We start from the raw sequence: 20,109 nt of genomic DNA, 5'->3' as shown, positions 1-20,109 counted from the left end.
ACAATTTCAAACAGGCCCCCTGCGGCAACCTTTTGATGCTCATTAACCTTTCCAATTGTAGCAAAAGTGAGTCAAGAACCATATTAAAAGTAGAATATATTCACGTGTTACATCTTTTGAACCATCTGGTAGCTTGGTGTCTGTACAATAACAGAAATTATCTGTCTCTTCATTCATGCTTACATGAGTTATCCCTTTACATTTTTTATCCCAACAAATGGCCACCAACACTGCAAACCACATGCACTAATTCCCCCGTCACAATTCCTAGACCCTGCAAATGGCACACAAACCAACCACAATAAAATACCCCCTCCAGTGCATCTTGGTGCTACTATGTCACTTGGGTTCACTACAATTCTGCCATCTAGCAATGATGCATTGCTCTTGCCGAGAATGCTGTTTATAAAATGATATAATTAATGATTCCTGAGCACAAAAGTCTCTGAAATTCATTTTGTTGAAGATATAATATTGACATTTGTAAGGAATAAAACAAGATTGCTACCAAATATTGATGGCACAAATTTAGTTGCAAGGGATCAAATTTCAATTGAAAAAACACGTTATATGTCAATGTATGTATGTGTGTATGTCTGTGTCAATTTGAGTGTGTGGGTGTGTGCTGATGATATTATGTGAATCAACTGTTCTGTGCATGTCTTGAGGCATTTGTTTTATCTAATGCTACATGCAGTTTCCTGCTAGTGGGTGGTATCAGGGAGGTGATGTAGAATGGCACACTATGATGTATGGGACAAGCGGCACTATGCCAGTCAGAGTGCCCTGCAGCATACAAAACCCAATCAGTGGCTTCCGTTAGCAGTCCACATAATAAGGTGTGTTACTCTGATATGCATAGTTAAAAGAACTGCACATTCTATGTCATATGCAGTACTCTGCTCAACCCAATATGGAATTCTGAATCAAGACCCATTGGAAATATGCTGGATAGCAGAGATGGGGCCAATTTCACTTAAAATCAGACAACACAGGAAGTGAAAAAAAATTACATTCATGAACTTAAAATGTCTGTAATGGTCTATGTAAAATTCACAATTTATTCATTGAATTTTAATTCATTTGAATTCACTTACTTAAAATTGAATTGACACCAACACTGCTAGTCATCCACTGTTCCAGAAATAGATGTAGGATAAGATTATGATTGATAAAGTTTTATAGACATATAGATGTATTCTTTTTTCTGGAACAATCAGAAAACATTAAGCAATGTGTCTCAAAAAAACTAATCCATATGGAGTCTGCTTATGAATGGAGCTTTAAATGGGTAACTCAGATGCTTGCCAACCTACCAATTTGATTGGCTAATTATGTCCCTTTTGACACAAGGTATGCCTCTTGTCACCATGATACCACACATTGCATGCTGTAGAAACTCTGACACACAGAATGCATGGAAGATGATGCTGTTGAATTGGCTACAATGTTTTATCGATGAGTAATCAGGACAAAAGAGAAAATGCAATTAAAAAAAAAGAGAAGCCCATCCTAATGTTGGTCCACTGCTGCCATGTACTCAGATGCATTTCTCTTCAAACAAAGGTTACGAAAAGTCTCGGAGCCTTAACAGCATTGCTGCCATGGGCGGAAATGCCATTGGAGTATCGTCAGTATCCACCGTCCCCTGCAGCCCACCCTGCCTTTTGCGGCGGTCACGCTCCCCCATCCCATCCATTCTGTAGCATGGATCAATAGTACAGAATAGCCACTCAGGCCCCTGCTGCCCACTGCAGCCCCTGTCTACACTGTGTTCCATCAATTTTTCCCATTCCTTTCCGCTTTCTCTGGAATTTGGTTTCCCTTTTCAGCTTTACTCCATTCTTTTTTATCTATGGTTATCTATGTAGATTATTTGTTATGTCTCCCAAATTTTTTTTTAAAAGATTTGAGAAAAAAAAAATATTGTGACACAGACAACCTAATGGACTGTGCTAACCTTATAGACATGTAGCTTACTCAGGATCACACTGGTCTCAGAGAGGGAACACACACACACACACACACACACACACACACATACATATATACACAAACGCATTAGCACACAGTGGGTGGGGTTTCAATGAACAGGCTTCTCCCCTGTGGGCGGGTGAGGGACCTCATGTATTACAGGGCTTTAGATGAGAAGAGCCCAACACGCTTCTGTTCTTTTGAGACATGGTCCTAATTTCCTCAAAAACAGAATAATGATACAATCTAGTTAAATGCCTGAAAATTTTCAAAGCAGAGGCCCTATATTCATGCATTATTGAGCATTGTTCCAGTATTTAGGCTGGTCCTTATTTAGGTTTCCTTCTGCTGATCCAAGCATCTCTGTTCCCCAATCTCTTCTTCTCTCTTTATTTCTATCTTTTTCCACTCTAGCATTTCCTTCTCACTAAAACACACACACACACACAAATACAAATCAGAACATTTTCAGTAAGACACTCTGAGTTCAACACTCCCCTTCTCCAAGAATCAGACTTTCATTCTTTCATTTATAACTTCTGTTGTTCTTTCTTTACTTTATACATTTTAAACCCTTCCTCCCGACCCTTTTTAGTATAGACCTACCTATCTGCCTATAATACTCCCCCTCTGTGTGAGTGTATTGTCTGGGTGTGAGACATTAGGGAGGGGCACTGGCCTGACTGCATGGGCGAGCTCGGCTGCAGAAAGGAACTAGCTCATCTGCATGCACTTCTCCGGCTGCCTCTCTTTCGTACCCAACAGCTCTTCTCACTGCGTGTCTCTTTCTTCCTTTTTCTCTCTGACTCTATCCCTCTGTCTCATCCTCATTTTTGGATCTCGTGTAAAAAAATTTTTTTAACAACTGTGAAGGGTTGTTCTGCCCTACTCTTTTTTCTGTTGTCTTGCTTTTCTTTTTTTTAGCAAAAAAAAAAAAAACATTCTAAAATGAACAAATGAAAGTGACTGGCTGTAAAACGCCCTGTATTCTCTACCACAGATCCCTGTAAAGAGGAAACAGGCCTAGTTAAGCATATGCAAGCAGAGGCTCTCAAAGTGACCTGATGGGGCCCTGATATTGTCTTAAAGGTGGACATTACTTAAGCATCCTTGATTCCACAATGGATGAAATACGCAAATGGGATTTGGGGGTTGGACAGACAGTGTGTGAGAGAGAGAGGGAGAAGCAGTCACAGACAGAGACAGAGGACAACATTGGATGTCTCTAATCTCACTCGAATTTACAAGGTGTATACTTTTTTCTAAAATTTACAGAAAATGAAAGCTGAAGATATCACACTTTTTGTGAGCATGTGTTTTCAGATGGGAATTTTTTTGTGAAAGGACCGTACAAGGACAACAGAAGACTCAGTGTGAAGAGGACAACGGGGCTATTTGTGCAGACAAATAAAAACAAGGAATAAACATAATAAACAAAGACTAACAATAACTGTTAATCATGGTAATAATAGTTATATTGTCATCAGATAATTACAACTGTAGAATTATATCTGTTCATTTAGCATGAGTTGCATGGTGAATTATTAAAAAAGGAAAAATATGTAATTGTAATGAATATCTGTAAGAAAAAAAATATTTTTTTCTTCCAAAAGCTCCTTACTTTTACATAAATTGTAGCCAGAATATAAGAGGATAGGAGATAGTGTCATTTTCCCTTAAATTGGTCCACCGGTTATTAGGTCTTTCCTCCAATAATTTCTTTTCTGTTGATGGACATATTTAAATTAGGCAGCTCTGGTCATATTGACTACCGCCTTTCATTTTAGAAACATACATGAGACATGGAGAAAAAACTAGTAAGTTCTCAGTGTAGTTTAATAAGTAAATTAATTTAGACTTTGTTTCTGTTGGCATGCTGGTGACCCTGGACCTTACAAAAAATATCAACTGGACTAAAACTAAAATTTTTATTCCTTCCCTGTTTTATGCTATAATTATTGGTGTTTAGATCCCATGTGGAAACCTGCAGTACGACGTTGTTCATACCACATATTAAGTATTGACTTTTAACAGTGTTATTTTTAAAGGAAAATTTTTAAAGAACAGAAACTGGATGTCCTACTTTAAAAGAAGAGAGAGAACAAACGTGTTAAACCTGTCTAACTCTCTCACTCAAATGCTAAGTAAAAAAAAAAAAAAAAAAACACAAGAGCATTGTATGCAATTTAGTACTTGGGGGAAGTGAATGCATGCACAATGTTATGCAAAATAAGTAATCAACAAAATAAAAGATTCTAGCATGAAATAAATTTTATATCAAACTTGCGTTTGGAGTCTGCTTCATTTGAAGGAAAGGCAATTTTTTCCTTTCTCCCCTCTGGTACATATTGATTCTCTTTAATCTTATGGTTGACCAAACTAGAGGTCAATGATAAGTTCAAAGTTCAATAAGGGACTGAAAAATAGAAAAAGACGGGTGCAGTTCAAGTGGCCATGGTTGGCACAGAAGCAGCATGGGAAAACGCACACTGCAGCATGGTGATAACCTACCCACATCTGACTTTTTTCTAAAGCATGATTAGACACAATGGCAAATTTACTCCAAAGTAAGACCTGTATGTATATGTATATATGCATATATATATATATATATATATATATATATATATATACACTCATAGAATGATGCATCAGCTGAGCATGGAAATTGCATGGTAAACCATAAAATTTACCATGGGAAACTAATGAATAACATTTCGTCACACATTAACTCTGGAAACGTGTTTCATCTTGCTCCCCCTACTTGCACTTTAGAGCACCATCTACCATTCCCTCACTGACCGCTTGATTCCTAGTCAGGTAATAACACTCTTGTTGTTGTTTTCTTCTTTATATGTTTTTAGAGACCCATCGACTGGGCCGGCGCAGACAACCCACAGAATCAGTATGTGTCATGAACCATGGTGTCCCAACCACAATGTGTCTGAATCATAAAGCCCCCTCCCCAACCTGATAACGCTGTAGTCTGTTTGTGTACATAGATGAGCGCCATGGAGAGAGCATGGGCAAAGATGACAGCCATGCCACGAGCTCAGCGTAGATGTTGCACAGAAGAAGCTTTGTTGTCCTGCCTTGTGTACTTGTGTGCTCTGTAACTGTTGTTATAGTTGGTGTAATGTGTGTTTGTGTGTGTGTGTGTGTGTGTGCGCGCGTGTGTATGTGTGTCAGTGTTGTAAATATGCTTCTTTTGTGTTTGTGTTGCCCAGCCCCATGTGACTCCTTAAAAGACTGACTATCCACGATTTTTACATGTCTGTAAATAAGTCACTTATGTCTTTTACCCTCTGCAGTGATAATGATGACCAAATATTCCCAAATTGTGTTTAGCCAGGGGAAAACATATTAGACATATTGATGTATTTTTTTCTTTGTACTGTGATTGACACATCTGGGTTGCCTTAGGCTGTGTTTGCACCTGTGGACTTTTACATTCCTTTCAGTAGATTGGAGGTTTCTGATACGTTTCCTACTTCCTTCTGTTTGAAGAGGTAAAGACTCTGTTTCTGCCATAAACTGGGACAGTATCCATCCACACAAGTAGAGTCCACCACTGTTCTCGTACTGCATATTCTCAAAATCAAATTAGGGCATAATCTATATAAAATAGTACTTTTAAGAGAATTCAAACTTACAAGGAAGTTGATTTAGATCCCAAATTTCATATTTGTCCATTTGTTTGATTTGTACCAATGTAATACAAACAAGTATTACATTGGAATGAGAACACCACCAAGCTGCCGATATTACATCAGATATAAGATATTAGGACATATTTAATAAAACACCAAAAAGTGATTAAAATTCAAAGAGATAAAAATATAATCCAGCATCAAATGTTTTCCGTGGTCATATGTACAAATATGAGTAATCTCAATGAGCTCACTGCAATAAGGGGCACAAATAGATAATATTTTTGCATTATAAAACTGTACCAGGAATATATGGGGATGGAGGTTGTGGAACGCCCATTCTGGGTGAGCTGGTGTCACTTTACTTTACATTTTAATAGTGACATTTTTACAATTAATCTGACTGAATTAAAAATATATAGGTTAAATATAGTATTGCCTATTTTACGTCCAGAAACTAGTGAATTTTGCATCAAAGGCATGCAAATGAAAAATGTGTTATTTGTATTTGTAAAAGAAATATGAGTACCATAGATCCTACCCATAAATTATAATATAGTAATTATTCAATACACAGAAACCAAAACCAAGAGGCCAGCCTCATGGCCTTCATGTTGCCATCATTAGACTTCCAACATAAAGTTGCAAAGGGCATTAGATCAGGGTTACTTTCTACAATTTCAACCAATTTTTAATCTAATGGCATTTATGTATTTACAGACCCCCTTCTCTCAATAGGAAATGTATACAAAGAAATTGGACAGCAAAAGTGTGTTTGGACACACAAGTTCAAATTGATGAGGAATTCTACAGTACTTTTAGCAATACCAATGACTGTTTAATTGAACAAAAATGAAACAAGATCCCTGTGTTGGGAATTTGTTAACTATTTTTACAAATTGTTTTGAATTACCTAATGTCCTTTGCTGTGAGTGGCAACACTGTAGCTAGCACTTCCCTTAGAGAAGTCATTTCAGAGTTTTAAAATATCCTTAGATGAATGAAATAATTCTGATGAACAGTATACATAGTGAAAGTTCTAACAATATGGATCAACAGATCCATATAATAAATTACCACTGGTTGCTAATTTATTCAGCAAGAATTCACTTGACCTCTATACTGGTATGGATCCTCTGTGATACTTCACAGCCTTTTAGTAGTTTTATGCCAAATTATGTCTATGTCGCCTCGTAGTGATTAAATAATTGAAAACTGTTCTCTTTTTAAGATCACAAGTTTTCGAGGAAGAACCACATTTCAATTTACAGTAGAGAAAAACATTTGCATTCCATTAAAGCAGTATACTATTTGACATAATTTAATCTTCAGCAACTCAACCCACTGACTGACTCAATAGTGAGCATGTTTCTGAAATGAAACTACATTAAAAGCATCAAAGTTGGTTTTTATTCAATTGGAAACCCCAACAGAAGATTCTGAGGATTCAAATGTTTTATTTAGTTTAAGAATCAGTGGATGGCAGGTCATACAAGAACACAGATGAATATATTTTATGGAATATCATATACGTTTCAATTTATTTCTATAGCTATCAGTTTAGAAATCTGACACACACTGTTTTGTACAGCGCCTCTAAAGGGACAGAGATCCTGCAAATATATATATATACATAGATATATAACAGCACATATGTACATATTGTCACGGTGTCATAATTTCCTGAGGAACTGTAAACATGGAGGAGCAGATTACATTACATTACAGGCATTTAGCAGATGCTCTTATCCAGAGCGACTTACACGACATTTTTACATAGCATTTTTACATTGTATCCATTTATACAGCTGGATATATACTGAAGCAATTTCGGTTAAGTACCTTGCTCAAGGGTACAACGGCAGTGTCCTACCTGGGATTCGAACCTACGACCTTTCGGTTACAAGTCCAGTTCCTTACCCACTGTGCTACACTCCGTCCGTATATGCTTGTGTTTTGTTTTGAATTTGGCTATAAATATAAAGTTGTTCACTATCAGACTATTTTGAAAACATACAGCCTATGCTATGTCCACATACATAATTAATACATAGATAATATGTATTTAATACTCTTCTGTGTGCATATTGGCTAGCGAGAGCTAGTTTGACTATTCTGAATATGTATGACCTGGCTATACTCATTCCTCTGTCACACACAGGAGTAAATAAATTCAGTGCATGTATTTAGTAAAAGATGCAAGCTAACTGTCTCTCTCTTGCTTGTTACCAATGCATCTATCTCTCTACCTAGCTAGCTACTAATCTAAGATACATGTAGATACCGAGAGAGAGAGATAGCTGTGGCTAGCTAGATATAGCTCACAAATAGATTGCACAGGAACGAATACAAATGCATATTCCTAGCTATAGCCTCTGACATGGTTAGCATGATTTATGATGGGGTTGCCAGACTGGGGAATTTAAATGTCGGAGATTAAAAAAATTATTGGCGGGAAGTTTTACAATAAAAATGTTTGGGGGTCAATGACAGATAGGGGATTTAAAAATGGGTATGAGTGAGAAATTGTGAGAAATTTGTATTGTATTGAGTCAATTGAAGATGGGGATTTTGTCAAGTTTTTTTTTGGGGGGGGGGGGGTGGCGGGGGGAGGGAATTAATTATGGCATCTGGCACCATTGGTTGTTGAACTGCTGGTTGCTTCCTGGAACGCTCATAGTTTTGTGATTCCAGCTACTCGTTTTTTACTGTGAACTTGGCTTTAAATAAAAAGATGTTAGCTAGCTAGACAGTAATCGAACAGTTTCATTTCGAACAATCAATTGAACAGGTAACAATAAAAATAATATTATGGATCAGTACTGTTAGCTGTGCTGTTACATCATACAGTCTCATAGCACTTGCTTCATATACGTTTGAACACCACTGCTGTGAAGTTAAAACAGTTAATAAACTTTGATTTCTGTTAGAAATGTGTTGTTGCGCTCACATGCACACACTGCTGTCTACGTTCTAAAGCTCCATTTTGCCCTTCCTAAAGCTAGTTTTAACAACTAACATTCGGAAATTAAAGCATTGCTATTTTGATCCAGCACTCAAACTTTTGCTTAGCATTGTATAAATTATTCAGCTGGGGTTTGCAACATTAGCCACTTAGCATGGCAAGAACTAGATAACATTAGCTGGCCTAGTTAGGAACCCATCTGATTAAGAACCTATTGCCTGCTAGCTGGCCGACAGCTAGTACATTAGCATTTTCTGCTTTGAAGTTTTGGTCTTCATGGCTGTCGACTGCCAGTACATTGACAGGAGTGCTGCAACGCATTTTAAACAAAGGTGTTCTTAACTATCTAGTGAACACGCTGAGTGGCTAATGTTGCAATTGCCAGCTAAATAATTGATAAAAAGTTAGGCAAATTAGAATTCTGGATCAAAGTAACGACTCTTCCTTCTGTCATCATTTAAGCAGACAGGCCGAGTGCAGCTCATCAACCATGCTAATTCTGGCAGAAGCTGTGCATTTATTTACGCGTGTGTATATTAATATTAGCCAGCAAAAGATACAGCCAGCAACTTGCAAGGTAGAAGCAAGTTGGCTAGCAAGACAGACAGACGAACAGAGATCTATGTAGCTCTATTGCTAGCTAGCAATACATAGCGTCAACTAGCTATACACAGCATATACTTACTGCTGTGTGTGACAAAGGAACGACTGAGTGTAGGCTATATGTATGGTCCAGCTAAGATTTTCATATTTTAAATCATGTTCAAAGCAAAACACAGGCAGCTGCTCCTCCATGTGTACAGTTTCCCAGGTAATTATGACCCTGTGACAATGACCCAGAAGTACGTATGTGCTGTTACTTATACACTTGCTTGTGAGATCTCGCAAAAGTTAAGCAAGTAAAATTTTTCTCATGTCCCTTTAGGGGCTCTGTAGTTTCATCCAGCAAAAAACACATGAATTTAATGTCTGTCTATTCCTGGTCCATCCCTAACTTTTCACAGATTGTATCAACTTGTTACTGATGTATGAGAAATGTGAATGTGAGATTGTAAACATTGGGTATTTATAAGTATCTTTTCGAGATACAAAACACCACAAGATAATTGTATAAATCTGATTGAAGTGAGATAATCATAAATTTAAGATAATACTTGCTAACAAATACTAGCTAATATTGACTAGCAAGCAAGCATATGCATTATTATTTTGATAATCACGTCTCTACACAGGTGAAAGACTATTCTCTGATGTGACCAGATAAAATATAATGACCCTTTATACAGTGCCGTTAAAAAAAAAAAGTATTCGCCCCTTTCCTAATTTACAATTTCTGTACAATTTGCATGTATAATTCTAATTTTACAATGAGACCATGCCTGAATATATGCCTTAATTTCTTAATTTGAGGAAAAATAAAATCAGTATAAAAGGTACAGCACCAGTAGCAGGGCTATGAGGCCTGTACCTGACTACATGAACTCCAGGTTAAAAAAATTATGAATGCAAATGTGTGAATGCATTTAATGACAATTTAGTATACAGCTCACAACCAGTACAAAAGTGTCCTAATGATTCACCTGTGGTATCTGATATGGGGTGGTTCACACGCTCAGTATGCTGAATCAGTCTGATGCATTCCACTGAAAATATGAAGCTTCCTGAGTCCTAAATACTCAGAAAAAGGTTTCATGGTTTGAGACAGGATCTATTCACTAACATCTTGGACATTAGCTAAAAAAGAAAACGTTAAGCTCTGTGTTCAAATGAATGTGGTAAAAGAAAACACATTTGAGTTCTTGATTTTCTTGAATACTTTCCTTTTCTTGAATTTGCCAGGAACTGTTCACCAGTTTGCCTCTTTAGTTCTGGACCAAAATTGCAATAAAACCAGATACACTGCCACATGAGGTAAAGCATGGAGCACAATGGAGCGCATATGCACAGGGGGAGACATTCCCATTTTTATGGTGTCCATTTTAGGACAGCGTCATACTTATGTTTCAACAACAAAAAACCGCAGCAGACTAATACTCGTTATTAGTAATTAGTTATTACTAATAATAATAACTAGGGTTGGGCGGTATGGGCAAAATACCTTATATTTTTCATATTGATGGTATGGCAGTATTTGATCGTATATGGTTTTCCAATACAAATTCCACAAAAAACTGAAATATACTGTAACTATAAAAAATAAGAATCGAAATGCGGTAATAATAATTTTCATTATTTAAGAATATAAGAATATAAGAATTGGCTAGTAAACATTAAAACCCCTAATATGCAACCTGAAAATGTTCAGCTACAATACAACAAATTCAAGAAAAATAAAAAGATTTGAAATTATATAGGCTGACTAGATCAGCTTTTTTCCCCAAGACTTTTCTTTTTGGAACCAAAAATATCCATCCAGAATTACTAAATTCCTAAAAATGTGCAGTTAAGTTTTGCTGGTTTCGTAAACTGAGTATAGAAACAAAAAAGAGGCCTACTATTATGTGAACATGAACATTATGCACCCCCCTGCCCCTTTCCCCTTTTTTGAATACCAATATATGGTCATCGTAAATGAAATTTAAAAAAAAAACAATAAACAATTTCAGCAATATTGAGTGATAATATCGTCAAAAATTTTTTTAAATTAAGCCCCTGTGTAGGTGAACATCATACTAACTAAGAAGAGTTATCTCTGATGGTATTTACTATTGATGGTTAAAAAATTATTCATTTTGGCTGTTCTGATGCATTTTATGTCATTTTATGGTTGATTAAAGGATTATAGAGAAATAAAATAAAATAATAAAATGAATTTCCAAGTGTGTTGTGTTATTGAATGTTTTATTTAAATAATTTTTTCCTGTCTAGGTAGTTTTTATCTCCTCATTACCGGTCGTTTCTTGTACAGTGGGACCCATTAAAGTACAGAAAACAAAAACTAATTTAGAAGAATCCAGTCAAACATACATATTCAAATTCACATTCATAAATTGAATAAGGACATGAGCAATTCTGAAATGCTCAAAGCAAGGGCCATTTGTAACAGTACATTTGTAACAACATTTTTTAGTATATACATGACACAATTTCAGATTCAATTTCCAATTTGGAATTTCTGACTAATCCACAGGTGTGTATGTACTATATTCTCTCATTATGCCCTATTTTAAATTTTATACCTGAGAGTGTACACAGTTGCTTCCATTATAATCAGTACATCTCAACCTATACACTGAGGAAACAGCAGTAGTTCAAGTTCAAAACATGGGTATCAAATGTTTGATGGATTTGAAACCATCACAGAGCTATAAGGTATGTGATTATTAATGTAATGATGCACAAATTCTTACTCTGAGCCTTCATCATCTTTCACTGCTTTCCTAATCTAACTAGCTAAAGATATTGAGTGGAGGTCTCTGATTGAATGCTCCCTGATGCTCCAGGACCACTGGTACTGTCAGCTAACATGTCACCAAAACCTTGCCAATGGTTTCGAGCCAATCCATATGAGAATGATTCGAAAGGACAGGGAACATAGCAGGCTGACAATAGAGTGCTATTACCGGAGAGAAGAGGGCCTGCTCAACATCTATTCAAGATTGGAGGTTAGCAAACCTGGATGGACTGATTGTAAAGGATGGATATCAACAATAAATGTAACTTTTTTTTTTTTTTTTTGGCCATCACAATTTTATCACAGCTCCGTCCTGTACTTTCAAAATATTTTGCCAATTGAAAAACAGGAGTGCTGAAATGAAATTTATCCATGATTTTTATAGATTTATTTTTCTGAAGGGCACACCAGTGAAACTACAATATTCTGTTTATAAGCCAAGAAGCGTAACTGCTATGCCACACTGCTACATTTAATTTGTAACTCTGGATAATGGATTTCTGAATGAACAGATATTCTGTGTTATTTATGGAATTTACAAAAGGATTTTGCCGGGCAGGGTCCAACATTGTTGGGGATGTACGTTAATATATGAAAATTTGGCTCTAGTTGCAGTTCAGAATAAACATCCAAAACAAATTCTGTTCTCCCATCAAGATGTCCTCCCTCCCTATGGGAACTACTGTTACTGTTTATAGTTGCAGCTTAGAGAGCATGGTATTTAACTTACATTTATTTTAGTAAAGGGAACTCAATTTTATACAGCATACATGCTATCTAGCTACATGTATCCAACTTCATGAACAAAGCTAATCATAGGGTAAATACACATTCTAGTCATAAGTTGTAGTACTTCCATTGAATGATAGAAAATGGCGCTAAATTATTATTTCCTACACTTTGAATGTATTCTTTCTTATTCTATACCTCAGAAATATAACAATGTAATATTAGATTACTTAACATTTGGCACACGCTTTTATTCAAAGTAATGCGCAATAATTGCATACTGAAGGTCGTTGGAACAGCTACAGAACATCGGTCAGATAATGTAGATACAATTTGCATAAAGTACCAGTTATCCATAGCCATGAACACATACATAGTGTGTTGCATTTGAGAAAATAAAGAAGCTAATATTTGGATAGGCTACGGATAACTTAATGGAAAGGTCACTCACTTTATAGAGGTACTAGCCAGCTATGATAGACCTATGGCCTGCGAATGTTACTTATTCCCAATTATATTATATGGCAAGTATGCCATCCCGCCAATTTATGCCTTGGCGGGGCGGCGTGCCCCATACCTATACAGCACCGAGAGTTTGGCACTTCAGGGTTCCCCACAGACTCTCAGCCCTTAAAAACATTCATTTTGGCACATTCTGACCCAATTTCAACAGACAGAATTCATTATCAACTTCACATGTTCACACAATCAAGCCCAAAACGAAGGGGATTTTGCGTTTTCTCCTTCTTCTTTTTCTGCCTCCTAGCCCACAAAGAATGTCTCCCCATTGGTCATTTTACGTACACCAGCCAATCCTTCACCAACACCAGCCAATCAAAATGTGGCATACACATGCAAAACGGACATATATTTTTACCCAAGAAAATTGCTAGTCACTACAGCTGGCTTAGTGGTAGCGTCACGGTCTACAGATCATTCAGTCACAGGTTCAAGCCCCACCTGAAGCAAATTTCTAATACATGTTTATTTGCTCACTAATAATTGTCTATTATTTCTCACCTATTGCTTTTGCACCACATCTACCCACCGTTCACCAAACGTATAGACTGCATTATGACATACCATCTACATGTTCAGTTAACCTCCTACAATATCGCCAGGCCATATGGATACAACCAGAGATCAGCTGTGCTTACTGACCTGTCTTCTTCTTTAAAAGCACGGACAATTTGACCAACAAAAATTCACGTGTTTAGAAGGCTACTTGATGGTGGCACACTGCCAAAGAAAATGACTGCGAAGTGCAAAGTCGAACAATCAAATCCCGCCTAGCCCTCAGGGGCAGATCTTTTTGTATCTTAAACTCGCATTTTCTTACACTTATATTGCTAGCTAATAATTGTCTATTGCTTTTGTACTTATCAAAATATCAGAATCTTCAATGCAGATGTTTACCAAAAGTCACTCACGGCAAGCCATATGCATTTCATGACGCTAAATGTATTTATTTTCTTAAAAAGTTGCACCAGCTGACCACCCTGGAGTTTCTACTAATTACATTTCTTCACATGGCTACTGTAGAAAATGTTCTTATCAGCAAACGCCACATTTCTACATTCATGTTACCTTGCCCTGTTCTCTATGTACCCACATACAAACAATTACTACATATGAACTGTCTGCAACACCCCATTAAAACATTACATTTTAAAACATGACTCATAATTATAACTACTAGTGCTGAACGTCACAAAAGTACATTTATAGCTACTACAGTTTCGCAGCGGAGTTTCACACATTGCTTCAACAACTAATTGAACATGTAATTAGTTATACCGTCTGTTTTATATACCGTTCAATAATGATGTGTTATATGGGAGTGGTTTAGCTACATGTAACACCACTTGCACGCAGGTTGCGTATTACGTCAGAGTTGATACTGGACTTGGAAGATGTAAGTCCACCATTAATGTCCGCTCCAGTAGAGTTCAATAAACTCTTATTGTTAGAAGTTAAATCTACGGTGTTGTGATTTTTTAGTATCACAAAAGATGCAACATGGTACCAGGAGTCTTCAAACTCATTTTATTTAGCCAACAAGTTAGGTGTGTGAGTAAAACTTCGAACTGTTTAAACTGCGCAACAGCTAATCAGCGTCTAGGCTAAAGTGAATACTGGCTAGCTAGCAAGAGAGCGTGTGCGTGTTGTAGCCTAGTTGGTTAACCTCGTGGAGTGAGCAAACAGCGCAAAGAAAGAAACTTCATGGAACGGATCAACTAAAACCCATTACAGAGCTGAAACATACTGGCAACGTGGAAGATCAATGTAGACGTTTCAAGCAGCGTTTCTCCCTCTACGTACAAGCGAAAGGAGCGGGTGAAGAGGATGACGAAAGGAAGGTTGCCCTGTTTTTAACAGTCGCTGGCTCGGATGCCATTGATGTGTTTAACAGCTTCCAGTTGACGTAGGTGGAGCAAAAGAACTTTAAACTGGTAATCGAAAAATTTGACACTGTTTGTACCCCGAAAAAAAATTAATCATTCAAGCGATATGCTATCAACAGTAGAATTCAGACAGAAACCAAATCTGTTGAGGAATTTATTATGGACTTAAAGGTAAAAAGCCAGTCGTGTAACTTTGGGGCTCTAGCTGATTCGCTCATTTGCGATAGAATTGTCATGGGGGTGAGGGACAAGTGACTGCGTGAAAAGATACTGGGGGAAACAGACTTAACACTGGAGAAAGCGATCCAGGTTTGCCAGGCCAGAGAAGTAACGTATTGTATTGGAATGAAAATATTGGTGACACCTAGTGGTGATTTGAAATACTGTAGGCCTACTTAGGAACCAAAATAGTTTAGGTAGGAACTTTATTTAGGGAAGCTTTAGTTTGAAGGACACTCAGACAACAAGGTACACTGTTATAGGAAGTTCATTTTATTAGAGAAACATGTGGCGTGTTGTTCATGTTCTGGTAACAATCCATTCCCATCCATAGTGTTTCGCCCTCAAAAAGGCATTTTCTGTAAGTTAATACATATTGTTTTGATTCGTGTTAATTTGTAACGTGATATTATTTCATATTTATGTAAAATGTGCATTTAGTGTTTGTTTGCTATATTAATACTTACCTGACTAGCCTTAATTTACTTACCTTTAGTTCTATGGTATATAGGAAAATATACTTACCGTAAGAAACCTGTAAAGAGAAATAATATTTACCTGCTTAATACTTACTCTATTGTACACGGTGTGCAGGTCAATTCTGTGGACAGAGAAGCTTTGTATTAGTGCATTACACATTGAGTTAAAGCGGCAATCTCGAAGATTTCTGTTTCGTTCTCTTTGGTGGTACCAATGGCGAGAAGCGACAATTGCAGGTGTGTTTTTGGACCTCACTTCCCAGCTTCCAAACAGTGTCGCCTGTGTGTGACGTCAGTCAGTTGGCACCTGGGCCAAGGTAACTGTAACACTTACTGTTATAGATGGTAATTGATGAAGGAAAACTTTGTGGGATGGTGTTGCTTGACCTACAGAAGGCCTTTGATACTGTGAATCACGAGCTGCTGATCACCAAATCGAAGGCTCTTGGGTTGAGCACACCAGCCCTGGCATGGCTTAGGTCTTACTTGTCGCATAGAGACCAGCTAGTGGAGGTAAATAGCCATCGCTCAGAAGCCCGTCCCCTAAACTGCGGAGTCCCCCAAAGGAGTGTGCTAGGCCCCTTGTTGTTCCTGGTGTATATAAATGACATGAAAGGGGCATGTAAATGTGACCTGTTCCTATACGCAGACGATTCAGCTCTGGTGGTTGCTGACAAAAACTTGGTTCAGCTCCAGGAAAAGCTTGGCAAACAGCTGACTAACATCAGTGTATGGCTCTCTGATAATAAACACCTTACACCTTGGGAAAACAGAATCAATTCTGTTTGGCTCCAAACCCAGATTAAACAAAGCTAAGGATTTCAAAATACATTTTAAAGGGAATGACATCTCCGTTAAAACATCCGTCAATTACTTGGGCTGTACACCTATACGCCGGGGTTAATGCTCTGTGTAAAAACGGCTTTATTCTGATCATTATAATATATTGATGAACTTGATGGTAATGTAAATAACGGTAACGTTAAGGCCAGTTCAGATCAATGATTCGCAACGAGACAAAACAGTTTTAGAATGTTGCAGAGAAAATTGCAGCGGTGTGAACTGGTTAGTTGTAGAGCTTCTGAAGCCTTTGCCTGGGGTCTCAAAAGACCCACCCTATCAAATCGCCAAGTGCAGCTTTTAAAATGTTTACAATCAGATGTCTTGGAATTTTGCAAGTTGCATCCAGTCTCGTTGCGAATCATTGATCTCAACTGGCCTTTAGTTAGCTACATTGCAACGTTGCAACAAGGTAGCGTTGCATCCGAGAGACGTTTGTGAGGTCGGTACCGGTCGGTAGTGTTAGCTAGCGTTTTTTCTAATTGTTAGCTGACATAAGATTATGTTAATTACATTAGCTAGCTAGCTAACGCAACGTTACCTGATGAGAGATGGCTACTGTGCACAACGTTGTTTAAACTAATGTTGCCTTTCTTGACATGGTCCAGTAGCTAGCGTTTGCTGTGCAAATAGCCATGTAATTTAGCAATGTTACATTGACATCAAATGTAATACAAAATCTACATCACCAAATAATATGACCTCTCATGTTACACAAAAAAACTTTTTAGGGTTCCATAACGCTAGCAGACACCGGGAAAAAACAGTAGCCTACGCCGCTCACAGTCACAAGTGAGTTGAAGAGCGAGCCTGTTGCGTTAGCTCCATCTACCCTCTCTGGCGGACCAACCACTGATGGGTGATGGAAAACGCATCACTAAATGTGTGCCGCTTGTGATTTTTTCTCGGGAATGTCGCCACAGACACCCAGTTTAATCATAAATTATAATAATAATAACAATATAAATTAATATAATAATAAGCTCAAACGCCCTTGTGTTACCTAATTCAGCGATATATAGTGACTTAACAGACATTTATTTTAATGAAAATCTTCGAGATTGTCACTTTAAGTGTATTGTAGTAAGAATGACACTTATTTTGTATTTCTGCGTTACAGTTTTACACTTTCTACATAAAACTTACCAGAAGAATCCAACCGGTCTCTGGATCTCTTTGTGTGGTTAAGAGTTTAGCTGGCTGTATAACTGAGCTCAAGGTGTAAGCTTAGTGATGACAGTACAAAGTCTATGGACTATAGTCAGAGCAATGCTGACCATGCAGTGAGCCACGTTGACAGAGTAGCGATAGTCAGGGCAAAAGCTACCAGGCAGCGCGGCGGCGAGAAGCAGGCCCAGACACACATGTGCAGGAGCAGTGCAGAGATGTGGCCATGCAGACGGTGTGGCGGTGAGCACCAGCCCCGACAATGTCCCACATATGGAAAGGAATGTCACTTTTGTGGCATGAAGAACCACTTCAACCAATCAAAGACAACCAAAGAAGGTCCACTGCATCGAGGAGGACGACGGATCCAGTGATGCATCCGGAGAATTATTTGTGGGCTCGGTGGCGCTCACAGGAGAAGAGGACAAATGGACTGCTACATACTCAGCCAACGGCACAGACATTGTCTTCAAGCTGTACACAGGAGCACAGGTGAATTTAATACCAGAGACTGACCTGCGGTTAGCGGTAAAACCTGATGTAAATGAACAGAAAAAAGTGAAACTGAGCATACCGTGGAGAAACAATTCCCACTCTAGGTACATGTACTCTAGTGCTTGACATTGCAGGTAAACCAAATGAGGTGCCTTATGTGATTGTGAAAGGGAACAAATCACCCATCATAGGGTTGAAAACCTGTAACTCCTTGGGGTTAGTGAAACGGGTACACATTGTCAATGGTGATACAGATGCAGGTGCAAAGGTAGAGGATGCTTATGCAGATGTGTTTCAAGGTATAGGGAAACAGTACAGCATAAAGCTAGAGAAACCCAACAAACCAGTGATACATGCAGCTAGAAAGGTTCCACTAGCCTTAATGATGAAACCGAAATCTTTGATCCAAAAATGTCACAGCTAAATACAGAATAAAGATATGTGTGCAGTCTACTGAAAAGACATGATCCTTTTATCTTTTTCTGGTTTTAACTCATCAACTAATTTATACTAAATATATGTTCTGTGTTTGATTAAATATTCTGATCACGAGCATTGTGTTGTGATGGGTTAGGAGTCCAACATGTCCAACACACATAGGTGAGAGACGCATTTTCTGCAATTGATCACGATTCTGCATTTAATGTAGCATACCTATGGTCTCCACAGAGAAAGAATGTTCAAGTTTCTCTCACCCCCATCTCTTCCTGCACATTTCACTAATTGTTCACTGCTCTGCAGCCATACAATTAAGGGTGCAATACTAAATACAGTTTGATTCTATGTCCCCTCTCTCTACACTATTGTTCAGCCTGTTTTTATGTTATGATTAGTATTTCTTCCCCACATGTGAATTAAGACATACAATGCTTTGATGTGCCAGAGAGCTTTGATTTGTGTGTGTGTGTGTGTGTGTGTGTGTGTATGTGAAGGTTCTGGCCAGGTCTACATCACTGGGGACAGATGCACCATGGCAACCCAGTTACTTAATTGGTCATGTTACCATGGTAACACACATCCCTGCTCTGTCTTTCAAGGGTAACAAATTCTTTCTGCCTCTCTTGGCTACAACCTCTCCATCACTTTGATTCTTTTCTCTGCACCAGCCTTTTCCGTGGTTCCTTGTGTCAAGCTTTTTCCTTTCCTTTTTGACATTTTTCCTCCCACTCTCTTCTCTACTGATAGTGTGACTCTGAACACTTCCCTGAAGCAGACATTGTAGAAGCAGTTTCCTATTATCTTTAAGAGTCTCTTGTTTGTTTCTAATTGTTATTGTAAAGGTTTTACAGTCCTTCTCCCCACAAACCACACAATCCTCAGTTCTGGGATGCACACAGGGTTTATTGTGCTCTGGTAACCAGTGCGTCCATACAAACAAAACAAACACACACATGATAAGGAAGGGGATTACACCGTACGTCGCTCCTGCGTGCGTCTCTCATTCCAGCACTCTGGTCTCACTGCAGGCAAAGCATATAAACAATTACCAATCAAATGTAATTGCAGACAGCCGTGGTTACAGACCGAGTAAACCGCTCCCTCTCCGCCTGCAGATGGCACCTTAACCACACCACCCCTCCACAGTTATGTTCTTCCAGACTTTACAAAGACATTAAGATCTTCCATATGTGCTATACTTGATATTGTATGGTAAATGTAAGTATACCTAATAAAAGTAAATGTAGTTTCCTAGTTTTTTTTTTTTTTGTAATGGGAGTTAATATTTCAGTAAGGAAATAATCTGAACTCAATAATAAATATTTTAATAAAACAAACTCACCATAGTTAAATG

At 37.9% G+C, this 20,109-nt stretch overlaps 1 protein-coding gene and 1 long non-coding RNA gene across 4 annotated transcripts in view; both read left to right on the top strand.

Annotated features, from left to right (window-relative positions):
- Window positions 1–11,232, top strand: part of kcnc1a (potassium voltage-gated channel, Shaw-related subfamily, member 1a) — a 301,862-nt gene extending 290,630 nt beyond the window's left edge. The window contains exon 4 of one of the 3 annotated variants that reach the window (XM_064335692.1): window positions 4,839–11,232. In XM_064335692.1, coding sequence (XP_064191762.1) covers window positions 4,839–4,948 — 110 coding nt within the window. In that variant the 3' untranslated portion in view covers window positions 4,949–11,232. Of the gene's footprint in view, window positions 1–1,566; window positions 4,261–4,838 lie in introns of those variants that run through there. The other 2 variants (XM_064335690.1, XM_064335691.1) reach the window with 2 other exon arrangements.
- A 2,870-nt stretch (window positions 11,233–14,102) lies between these two features.
- On the top strand, window positions 14,103–18,777 carry LOC135255008 (uncharacterized). The gene is made up of 2 exons (XR_010330032.1): window positions 14,103–15,697; window positions 17,776–18,777. It is a non-coding gene; the product is annotated as an uncharacterized LOC135255008 (long non-coding RNA).
- The last annotated feature ends 1,332 nt before the right edge of the window (window positions 18,778–20,109 follow it).

This window comes from Anguilla rostrata, chromosome 5 (assembly GCF_018555375.3).
Source record: "Anguilla rostrata isolate EN2019 chromosome 5, ASM1855537v3, whole genome shotgun sequence".
Classification (NCBI taxonomy): domain Eukaryota; kingdom Metazoa; phylum Chordata; class Actinopteri; order Anguilliformes; family Anguillidae; genus Anguilla; species Anguilla rostrata.
The sequence above is the reverse complement of the archived record's forward strand: the minus strand, read 5'-3'. Positions and strand labels throughout refer to the sequence as shown.